At 35.6% G+C, this 12,501-nt stretch overlaps 1 protein-coding gene across 2 annotated transcripts in view; it reads right to left on the bottom strand.

Moving 5' to 3' along the window:
* The window catches only part of grk4 (G protein-coupled receptor kinase 4), a 37,844-nt gene that overhangs the window by 17,756 nt on the left and 7,587 nt on the right, over positions 1-12,501 (bottom strand). For both annotated transcript variants that reach the window (XM_084099635.1, XM_084099634.1), the window contains exons 2-8: positions 9,822-9,917; positions 6,029-6,141; positions 5,731-5,808; positions 5,445-5,545; positions 2,095-2,187; positions 1,689-1,752; positions 368-508 (exon numbers count right to left, since the gene is read on the bottom strand). In XM_084099635.1, the coding sequence (XP_083955761.1) occupies positions 368-508; positions 1,689-1,752; positions 2,095-2,187; positions 5,445-5,545; positions 5,731-5,808; positions 6,029-6,141; positions 9,822-9,917 (686 nt within the window). The remainder of the gene's footprint in view (positions 1-367; positions 509-1,688; positions 1,753-2,094; positions 2,188-5,444; positions 5,546-5,730; positions 5,809-6,028; positions 6,142-9,821; positions 9,918-12,501) is intronic.

Here is a 12,501-nt window from a genome sequence, read left to right as displayed (position 1 = left end):
AAAATAATTTTTATGGCTGATATTTGGGACCACAGCCAAATAGCTGTTTTAAACCATCTCTCTGTGATTTAGCTAGTCAGGAGGTAAATGATTCATTTCAGAGCAATTGGTTGTGAACTTCTACACTGGGCAAGATTTAGCTCAACTACCCATGATAAATACAAATGAAATTTGAGATTTGCCATTAAGCTGGAAAATAAAGCAGATTTTCCCTAAAACTCTGTTGAGAAGCTCACGGAAACTGAATCACAGAGAGAGTGAGTCAAACGTTTATTGCACAAACAATACAGACAAGACCAGCATGCAACTGAGACGTCAGGTTAAGAGAAAAGTAAAAAATGAGGAATAAAAAGAAAGTAGTACTTACTACAAAACTACTGTTAACTTTTTCTAAAATGCGTTTTTCATTTAATGCCATTGCTTCACCTTTTCTTTTCTTCACCCGTTTCTTCTCCAGCTTTTTACAGGCGTACATCTTACCAGTGGCACGAACCTGGCAGGCACAAACCTGGTTGAAAGGATGAAGAGAGCGAAATGGCACAGAAAAAGACATTTATTATTTTTAATCACCTTTTGCAGTTCACTTAAATCTGCACACATTCTTATTATTTTTAGTGATGCACCAAAATAAAAATTCTGGGCCAAAAACCGAAACAGAATTAAGTTCTCTTTCTCGTCTTCTTGCGCTTGATTGGACAAATTATACACAAAATTTTGTCAAAAAGCCGTCCTGGTGAGTATCCTCGTAAATATGTCTTGAGTGATCGTAAACAGTTGAGAAAAAAAACGCATGTGTAACACTATATTGGATCCGGGTATTAGGTCTTAAAGTGACAGCAGCCTAATATTCCTGCTGCTTTCAGTTTTTTTATGTTAATCAAATAACAAAAGGCAAAGAAAAAAAATCACTCATTGCTCTTGACTGAATATAAATTTAATAACTTTAACTTTAATAAGAAAATATAACTTTAATAAAGTATTAAATTATACTGTGAGGACGTTGCTGTGTTGTTTTACATTTGATTACTTTATTCAATTTCTGTACTTGAAAACGACTGTTAGACCTTCCTGAAAAACCTTACCCTTTATTTCATTTGTATGTTTGTTCTATTGTATTTATTTGTGCTATTGCTTATAATTTGATAATTTGTTCTTAATTTATTACTGAATGTTTACTTGCCTTTAATAATATTTGAAATTTATATTAGTTGGTAGTTTTAGCTGTAGTAATAAAATTTAAATCTAGAATTGTGAAATTTCACTAAAATCTGGTGTCATAACCTTATTTATAGGTTGCATGAGTCAAATGCAACAACAACAAAAACTATTTTAATGTGTTTGTTTATTATTTTTTGTTGTGGTGTGGCCAATTTTAACCACTGTCCACTAGGAAAAATCCATAGTGTTCAGCCCTTTCAACATTATTTCTCTAAAGTGCTATTCATTTCTACATATGTAAAACTTTTTCTATGTGAAAAATAACTGAGTGCACCTTTAAATAGTCATGCTGTGTAACAAAGTAATTTTTTAAACTGTAACTGTAAAATTCTTCCACTGTGTCTCTCAATTAAAAGGTCCTAAATACTGCACACATAATTATTATAATAAAAATAAATAAAAAAAGACTTATTAAGTCATGTTAAATTCTTTAAAAACTGATCTGACAGTGACTGAATGAAATTACTCACCTCACCAAATCCGCCCTTGCCCAATACCCTGTAGTGTCTAAATGTGTTTTTGGTTACTGGTTGCCTGCAAATGAAATACAGATCAAGTCAATTCACTGCACAAAACAATTTCAGAAACCGAACATGATGCAACAAAAGAACATTTCTTCAACTATGGGAATCACAACTGATTTTTATTAAAGCAAACATTTCGTTTTGTTGTATGAAGGTCATGTTAAAACTTGGAAACTTGTATATTTTACTGTAAAAATATGAAAATCCATGAAAAAAAAAATGTATTAATGATTTCAAATGGCCCTTTGTTAGAGCAAGATTGTTTAGTTGTGTGTGTTAATTATTAGTCCTGACTGGACAGGAAGTCTGAACAGCTCCACCAATCACAAAGGCTGATGGAGATGTTACTCACCTCTCCAACCACTTCCACTGAAGAAAACGGGAAAAGTACATTGTCTCCTGATATGCTGAGAATGGAACTCCACTTAAATATTCACGAACTATCCTGAAAAAAGAGAAGGGATGTTTGAGAAAATGTAGATAAGTACAAATGCCATGGTGTACATGAATATGGTAATTATACAGTATCTACCCTCTGTAACCATCATTGTACCATAGTACTGCCATAATACTTTTTTGTGTTCCTACAAGCTATTCATTATTTCAAGTAGTTAAATGACAGTAAAGCTACTCAAATAAATGAATAAATAATAGAGCTGAAAATATTTCTAATATTTATTTTGCTAAAAAAATGCAACGTCATGCAAGAACTTCTAGAACTTGTTAAATTAAATAAACAGTCCAAACAACTTGGTCCTGAGAGGCCGGGTTTTGAAAACTGAGATACTTTACAATACTTTAAACTTTACAATAAGGTTCCATTTGTTAACATTAACTACATTAGTTACCATGACATAACACGGAAAAACACTTAATATAATACTTAATTATATTTTAATTAATTAACGTCAACAAAGATGAACAAATACTGTAAAAAAAATGTGTTGCTCATTGTTAGTTAATGCATTAAGTGATGTTAACTAATGGGACCTTAGTTAGTAGCATCTCGATGATGACGTGTACAAGTGTGATTGGAAATGAGCCGGATATTTTTCATGCATCTCATGCCATCTCACCCTCTAATGTAACACACACGCTATCATGCTTAAATACAGCAACACATACTTTAACAAACTCATTGCCCATAGAGATTTAACAGGAAGGGTTAAAGTACTCCACCTCACCCCCTCTCAAACAGAAAGGAAGCTTAAACTAAACAGAACTAAAAGACTGACTGAGGCTAAACACAAACACACAAAACTCTGTTTAGATTTAAAGTCACGTGTTTACGTTACTCAGACAAACAGCGCGGCTACAGCGAACGGTTCATTCTAATGCCGTAGGTCTTCACATTAACACCGGTGAAAACCACAACTAAAAGTGAGGTGGATAAACTATTGATTCCACTTCAGCATTTACATAAACTAAATAACCTATTGCATAAACTTAAAGGAATAGTTGAAAAAAATGAAAAGTCAGGCAATTGCTTATCCTCAAGACATTCCTTCTTTCGTAAAATACAAAAGGTGGTCTTCTTAAAGAATAATTTGGACACTCTATTAAATATAAATAAAGTGAATGTGGACTGGTGCTTTTTGTGTTTAAAAAAAAAAATCCATGAAAGCACCATTGTGTGCTGTATCTTCTGAAGTCAGAACAGCTTTGTGTGACAAAAAGACAAAAAGTTATTTAGTAACAAGTTTTTAAGATCGTGAGCAGAACAAAGTCAAAGCATGTCTTAACATTTGATCGGTAGTGTGAACAGTGCAGTAGGTGGTACGCTGTATGTTAGTATTCCATTCTGAGCATAGCTGGGAAAATCTTAATGCTCAATTATTATTGAAATAGTATTAAAAAAAAATAATACTATTTATCAAGCCTGATTTGAGCTAGCTGATTTGGTATATACACCACCAACACTACCCTATTTGGGGTCAGAAAGTAAATGAGTATATTTATTCAAAAAGGATGCATTAAAACATTTATAATGTTACAAAAAATTGCTATTTCATATAAATGCTGTTGAACTTACTCTTTATCAAAAACATTCTGAAAGAATGCATCACGGTTTCCAGAAAATTAATAGGTAGCACAACTGTTTCAACACTGATAATAATGAGAAAAGTTTCTTGAGCACAAAATCAGCATTTTAAAAAGGATAATGCGACACTGAAGACTGGAGTAATGGCTGCTGATATAAATTACAGACACTGATAATAACACTGAGGACTATTTCTCCTTTTTCTCAGTTATTATGCTTTATTTCCAGATTCAATCATTATTTTTTATGTAAACACGCTAAACGGACCTTGCGCCATTCAAATACAATGCATCTAAAAACGCGAGTCGCAGGCAGTGGAAAACTCAAGGTGTCGAGATGACGTCCGACTAGCCCGTTTACATATAAACACAATGGAAAAGTAGCGCAGTGGAATGGAAAAACAAATTCTGTGTTCATTGATACAGCCAAGATAACATTTTTAGATTATCACGTAGCTGTGACATTCTTGTGTTTCCACTTGCTGCTCTAGCGAGGAGATAAACATAGGTCTCAGATATTATTGAAATATCTGGTCTCAGACCGATATTGAAAGAGAACATGGCAGACTGTGTACAGCTCACTCAGGGGAGGATCTAAACTAACAGGTCAGATTCTGTCACCAATCGTGGGTGGAGTCCGTTACATTGTGACGTCACAATCGGTGTTAATTTCGTTGATGACATCTATGACGAAAAATGTTCGTTGACGACCTTTTTTTCCATGGCTTAGATGAGACGATGACGAGTCGACATCAAAGTCATTAAACGATAACTGTGACTATATCAACATGTAATATTGTTGACGAAAAAAGACGAGACTAAAATGTGGTAAAAAATAAAAACTTGACCAAAATGACTCTTTGTTTTTGTCAAATAAAGGAGGACACAAAGCATTACGAGCTTTCATGCTTACGGTTGCCAGATATCAAGAATTTAAATCCCCCAATCAAAGCTTTTCTGTTAAAAGAACACGTTTTTTTTTACCTGGTGTTTTACGAAATCTTTGCAATCTGGCAACTATGCGCACACGCTCTCTATACACTGTGGAATAAGCGCGGATGATTTGAAAATACCGACAAACAAGTAAGCTGGAGTTCAGCGATCTTCATTGATTCTGCTTAAATGAGAGTGTCATTCAGTCGGTTTGTTTTCTGTCACAAGCTGACTAAAACTATGAAAGACAAAAATGACAAAAATGTAACTAAGACTAATACGCATTTTCGTCTGAAGACTAAGACTAAATCAAAAATGGCTGTCAAAATTTACACTGGTCACAATGTATACAAAATGCGAACGACTCATCTTTAGAAACTGTTTATGATTTATGGGGAATATAAAAAAGGAGTGGGTGGATTTTTACCATTATCGGGTGGTTGTGTACACACACTGGTGACACACATTTATGTTTAAATTTTAAGTTTTTGATCAAATAAATCCAGCCTTTGTAAGCATAAGAGACTTCTTTCAAAAACATAAAATATCGTCCTTACCGACTCCAAACTTTTGAATGGTAGAGTATTATTGAATCAAACTTCAGAAAATGTCTTGGAGTTTTCCCTTCATAGGTAACCCTTTGTATAGGTGTTACTTGACAGCAAAATATCTGTTACCTGCAGTAGATGACTGCTAAGTGAACTTCTTTTACTTGAATGTGTTATTTACCTGGTACACTCCTGGAACAGCTCTTTACATGGAGTCTGTTCTAGTTTCTGCCTGCAATCCCCAACAACATCCTGAGCAATCTCTGGTAGATGAGCTGCTGACTACATGAGGAAGACAGAATGAAAAAGAGGGAGAGTAAACAGGAAGAGGGGTTGATAGTGCGTCATTAAAAAAAAAAGAGAAGTTTAAAGTTCAATCATTAATTCAGCAATTCTTTCAATGAACACGTGCACATAGGAGAGTGTGAGAACAGGTGCGTGCAAGCAAAATTTGAATAAATATTTACCCCATTATTAAAATATGTGTCTAAAATATTTAAACCGACGTCTCTCCTCTTCTCATCCGCAGCCAACTGATATATTGCCTAAACAAACACACACAAATAATTCTGAAATTAATTTGCTGAAAACTACATATGACAATCAGTAAGGGTGCACAAAATATGCGTTCCATTAAAGAGAAGGTGAGAGAACAATTCGATCTTTGACATAGAGATAGATTGTACATGTATGTCAAAGGCAGTCTGAGAGAAAAAGACAAAGATAGAGAGGTTAAAGGTGTATGTTTGTGAAGAGATTTCATACCACAGAATCCTGGAACTCTATGCACCGTCGTAATTTGGGCTGAGTGTCACAGAACTGCCGAAACAACAGACGACCGATTGGTTGCTTCTCACAAAGGCTAGTGTAATCCCTCTCTGAGAGCATTAAATAAGCAGAGAGACAGAGAAAGACAGTTAAACCTATCATCGTCACATGATTTTCCTCATCTATCATCTTTAAAGTCAGCATGAAATGGGAAGTTGCGATAGTCTTTTCTTCCCTATTGGGATGTATATCTGAGGAAAACAGCTTCTTGAACAAGATTTTTTTTGTTGATTTTGTCCATCAGAAAAACCTTATAGGAGCTTCCATAGGAATTAACTGAAAACGCTCGCTCTGCGCCAGTGGACACGCACCGTAAGCGATTTAACCCTCTGGGGTCTGAGGTGTTTTTGGGGCACTTGAGATGTTTTGACATGTAACTCATATGGTTCATGTCCATCAACCAGGCTGATTAATTAGCCTACAATACTGACAGAAGTTCTAGTTGGCCTAATGAACTGAATTGAGAGTATGAGTAAGTACACGAGTAAGTGAGGTGGGAAAAGAAGGAAAAACTCCAGTGCATGTAAATTAAAAAGCCTGACAATGGCACTGCTAAATACCTGTAAGTATTGTGGTATTCTGCCATATTTCGCACTGACATGCCCCCAAATCATAAAGATCAGGGCTTAAAGAAAATCCCGGGCTTACCACTTGTATTTACGACTTTGTTGTGGCGTTCATGTGCATTCAATTCGCATACGATCGTTCCCGACATAACTTGAATGCACCATATAAACAGTAGACACAGAGTAACTGAAGGGCTAAACAAGGGGTTGGGTGTAACAAATCAATCAATCAATGAGTAGCCATGACAACAAAAGAGAACATTTTATAAACCAAGGAAACAAAAAGGAAACACAGGTCCTGTTTACACCTGGTATTAAGATGCGTTTTGGCCGATCGGATCACAAGTAGACGAGGGAGAATGATTCCCTTTTACACCTGGTGTTTTAATCTGTCTCTTTTGTGCACTTTCAACCACTTCTCTCCTGATTTCTTTGAGGGGAGGGTCTAGGGTAGATATTTGGGCCTCTTCAGATCTTTCAATCTAATGAACGAAATAAGCTCACACAATTTACATATGAATGCGACCGGAGACCACGAAAAAAAACACAGATTTCAGCAGCTTTCGTTTCTGCTCTGATAGCTGCAAGACCATGGCAAGACCAGTGCGTGTTACGCACAGTAGGAATGCATGTTGTATATGTGTGGGCCTGTTTTGTGAGTGTCTCAGATATCATTGGATCCACAGCCTGTCAATCTTCACTAAGGAAGTTGACGCCCCGGTTCACACTGCCAATCACATTACACCAGCCTCTTCAAATACCCGTATCTCCTCCAGCTTTTTGCTCACCTTGTTGCTGCTCGTTTGCTCTTGCTTGTTTGCTGTTTTGTACATTGCTGTTGTAGAGTCCTTGTATACTGTGTGTTTAATCTTTGATTGAAATGTACTTTGCATTGTGGTTGTAAAGTGTACTGTTGCTAGTGTCTTCTTCAGTTGTCACGTTGTGTGAGGCTGGGAAGGAGGGAGCAGGAAAGTCACGTGACATACATTGCCCACCACGTAAGACGTTCTGTTTTGTATCAACATCAAATGTGACATCAAATTACATCTAAGGGACGTAACATTTATGGGGGCTCGTCCGGGATTTGAACCCAGGCAAGAATCATACCCCTAGACCCGGAAATCAGAAATGGTGTGAGAACATCATGCTTGGTACATTTTTTGTCTTCAAACTAAACTTAGGTCTTCAGCTGACAAAGTTTAAATCCTGTCTGGCTAGTGTGCTTCTCATTATGTTTACGCATTAGGTCAGGCGTAAAATAGGCGGTCTTTTGTGGTTGTTCAGACGCATTCGACCACATGAGCATCGACACTACGAAAGCAATTCGGTCAAATGCGTTTTCTTTTCAACTACCTTTCGAAGTGGTTGAAAGGGACAAGCTCAAAACATTTTAGACCCCATTTATGCCTGTATTTAGCGTCGTTCACTTATGATCGGATCGACCAAAATGCATCTAAATACCAGGTGTAAACAGGGCCACGGACTCAGTAAAGGAAGAAAACAGAAACCTCATTTGACATTTATCATATATATTTGAAATTAGATACTTTTAATACTATGTTAATTTTATGTTAGATAATAATTTCTCGACATATCTAATAGGTCTCAGATTAAACATGACATTTGTGCCTCTAATTTAGAAATAAAGACACCAGACACAAAACTGTACTGCATTCATGGAATGTGCCAGGGAGGATGGAAAATCATGAAAAACATAATTCTGACTGATTGAGGTGCAATGCCCTTAAATAACATTTTTTTAGGCCTTAGGGAAAAAATAAAATGTTTTAATACATGATATATGACCCCTTTTATGAAATATTTCCTCTATATACACACAAAAAGTGCAAAACTCAGCATACAGCCACAACACTAAATCACAGTGATGCTGAGCAGAGCGCTCAAGCTGAGCCCTTTGCTGTAGGACTCTCTGGAACGTTATAGGCCTGGTGCATTCTGGGCCAAGAGGAAACAGCCAGGACTTCCTCAGTGAGCCAAGGTCTACAGCTGTCTGACGCAAACACATACACACACACCTGCCCACACACCAGCATAAATCTTTAACTGACAGAAACATTCTAAACCATGTAAACCTAACGAGGGATACACTAATAAGTATTAGTGCTTTGTTTAGAGAACCACAAAATAATTATGAATAATTATAATTATAAATAAATATTTTAATATGTACTACTTTTACGGTGCAACAAGTAAAAAAACAACGTATTGTGAATTAATTACTGTAACACAATTGCATCTGCAACTAACTATTTAACTTAATTTAAAGTAATCAATTAATTGATTAATTGAATCAATTAATTGAAAACTATTTAAATCAGGGATGCATTGCTCATAAAGACAGAATTTTAATGGCTGATAATGGCCAACATTATAAATCTGATATGCATATTTAAAAAATATATTAGAACTCAAATTCCTCAAGTTGATGTAGATAAATCTTACATAAAAAAAAGAGAAAAAAAGAAATACATTTGCTTTTAGGTCATCCTATATGTGTTATTTGCAATGCTAAAAAAGGTTTCTAGGTATCAGCCAGACGGGCAATGCTTAAATAACATCAAACAGCACTAATGAGAGGATTTTGCTTGCATAATTAGATTTTAACTACCAAAAAAAACCAGCGTGATCCGAGGATATCTGCACCACTGCACCTGGTCCCTGCATGACTAGGAATGTTTGTATATATACAAATACAAACAAATTGGTATTTTTAATACCTTGAAACTTGGGCTGTAAATTTAGCACAATTAATTAAATAAAAAAGTGAATTATTCATGCAATTAATCATGCCCCCCGACCCGTATCTAAATTCTGTTTAGAGGGATTTTCCGACCATCATATCAATTCAACCTTGAAGTACCAGTCCACATGAAACGTGCCTGTATAGGCCAGTGATAGGCTTATGTTCAATGATACAGAAATAAAACACAATATTTTGACCTTTAACACTATGTTTTGTAATGTCTATTCAATGATTTACACACTTGCCACAATAATGAAGGCTAATGTGTTTGAATTGATTGAATTTCTCATCAAATATTTATGTAGTTAGTTATGTAGTTTTATTGATTGCCAGCCCTACGTAAAACATATATTCTGCCAAAGCTCATTTCTGAATGCACTCTTTCATACATCTATCTTACCAATAGTGCGTCTAAGTTCCTCACACAGACTGATATGAGGCAGTTTGAGCATCTCCTTCCATTTCTTGCTCCGCCCATTCCGTTTCCCTCCTCCTCCTATGAGAGATAAAGAGAGAAACAAATAGGATAAACTCAATGCAAATTACAATACCATTGTAATTTGGCTATTTACTCTTATTTTTCATTCTCTATCCATGGTTAAAACGCTTAAACACTGAATTTATTTGGCACACTTATTCCACATGAGTGTGAAAGAATTCCTCTCTATATATTAATTATTAAATATCATATAATTTTCATAATATAGCCTATATAATATTAAATGAATAAATGCTAGTAATAACCTTTCAAAACACAAGAATATTTCAGAGAAAGAGAGAAAAGAAACATGAGGATGACATAAGAAATAAGGCATTTTAACAGACTACAGACAAAGTCAAACAACAATAACAACTGTTTTCCAGAAAAACTTTTTTCAGTCTCCAATCACTTTTCATTCTTCCATACATCTGGTAATCAGTGCTATTATTCCTGAATGCACATTGCCTTAGAGAGATCATGACAGCTGGAAAACTTTGAACCTGTAAGATAATATGAAGTAATCATCCCTTGTTTCCGTATAATTGTTTAATGCAAAACACTCAAGCAGCGTACAAGAGAGTAATCAAAAGCTTGCCGTTTCGAGGCCAAAATGTAGAGAAAGCATTCCTCGTACCCAGGAAAACAGTTTTCCTCAAACTGAGGAATGAGAAGAGTTTATCCTCCAGGATTTACTGTAATTTCAGTGACTGCAAATTCCAGCCACATTACAGACAGGCATACAAGTCATGCTCTTGAAAATACACACACACACACACACACACACACACACAAAGAGAGAGAGAGAACTGCTGGCCTCTGAAATTACCCTTGGAGGTAGAAAACATTTAGGGTGATTATTTAGGGTCTTATTATCCGGGTTTCCATCCAAGGATTTTTTTTGCGAAAAAAAAAAAAAAAAACGTACAAAAAAATTTACAATACACAACATTTTAATTCTGTACCTGAATAAATACAATTAATTTAAAAAAAATCACAATTTCATGGGCAGAAGCTGGCTACTTGACAAATGAAAATCACAAACATGACACTTGTTTATAAATACAGTTTATTAATATGTAATATCATTTTATCTCAAACAAATTAGGACAATAAAGTGGGTTGAATCCAAAAAGCTCTAAAACAATTTTAGAATTGTACAGATGGTAGATGTAGACCATTTAAAAAAGTAAAATATTTGCCTACACAAATAAAATGTTTAGGTTACAGCTGCATATGTCTCTGAAGAAAAAAAATAGCAGTGTAAGACTGGAAAAACTGGAAGAACTCTCTGAGAAAACAAAGGAAATTAATATTTGAACTCTCTCTTGTGAAGTTAGCATCACCATTCCTCAGAATACATCTCTTTCCCTCTTCCCCCACTCCTTCTCTCTCATGCTGAGATCACCAAAATCCATGGTTTAATGTGAATAATTATCATACAGTATTACACATGTTTGGTATCATTTGAAATGTCTCAGTGCGACTGGTACAAATGTTTCATTCCCAAAGAAGTAAACCAAAAGGTAATAAAGTTCTTAAGAGTTTAGAGATAACTTGCACACAGAGGAGGGTGTGGCGCTCAGGGCGATTTGTAGCTCAAATTAGCCCGTGACGCAGAGTGTATGCAAAACACTCCGCATCATGTATTTTAAATGTCAGGTTCGCATCTCTTCTCTCTTTATTCCAGAGCATTTGATGTTTTGTATTTATTATCTTTTAATTGATTATGAAACTGGCATGATACATTTACCTGACATAATAAATTGTTACATTTGATTTTAATCCCAGTTTAGATGGAGCATGAGGCACATCTGGTGGGATTCTAGATTCCTGACTAACTGCTTGACTTTAACTAAGTTGTTATGCAGTCGCAAATAGGGGGCTAGATAAAAATACTATTGAGATAATAGCACCGTTTGGAGCGGCATTATCTTAATGTACTAGCCATAACCTCTGGTAATTGTTTGGGCTTTAACTAAGTTGTTATATGGGCGACTGTAGGGGGCTACATGGGTTCTTTTTAACAATAGCAAGCATGTGCGGTGGCATTGTGTAACTGCTTTAGCCATAACCTCTGGATATCGATCAGAATGGAGAGTTTGTGATCGTGAGATCTGCGTATAAATACGGCTGGCGAGAGACTCTCTTAGCGACAAAGATTCCTAATGAACGAGTAAAATATAAAGTAAAGAGTTAAATAGAATAATCAAATGTATTGCTAAACTTTTATATAATTGACCAATAACCAACTGGGCAATCTAACCTAAATTTGAGGTTGTGATAAAATGGAGTCAGATAAAAGGTTAAATGGAATTAAATTACTTTGCCACGAGGAAAGACAGTAACGCGCAGAGACCTTCATCCGTTCTATCGGAAACCGCCATTGGGCCGATTTAGACGGGCAGCAGCAATTTGATTCTTTTTTTTTAAATCGATTTGATGTTATTGTACTCTGAAACCAGAACGAATAACTGGTTTGAATGATCTGAATATACGCGTTCTCGGCCACGTCAAAAGCGCTACTGGCTTGACTGCATGTTAAAGTGATAATAGTTCATCCAAAAATGAAAATTCTGTCATCATTTAGGGCCCGTTTACA

This window comes from Abramis brama, assembly GCF_963993115.1.
Source record: "Abramis brama genome assembly, chromosome: 2".
NCBI lineage: Eukaryota > Metazoa > Chordata > Actinopteri > Cypriniformes > Leuciscidae > Abramis > Abramis brama.
This window is presented reverse-complemented; position numbering and strand designations above follow the sequence as displayed.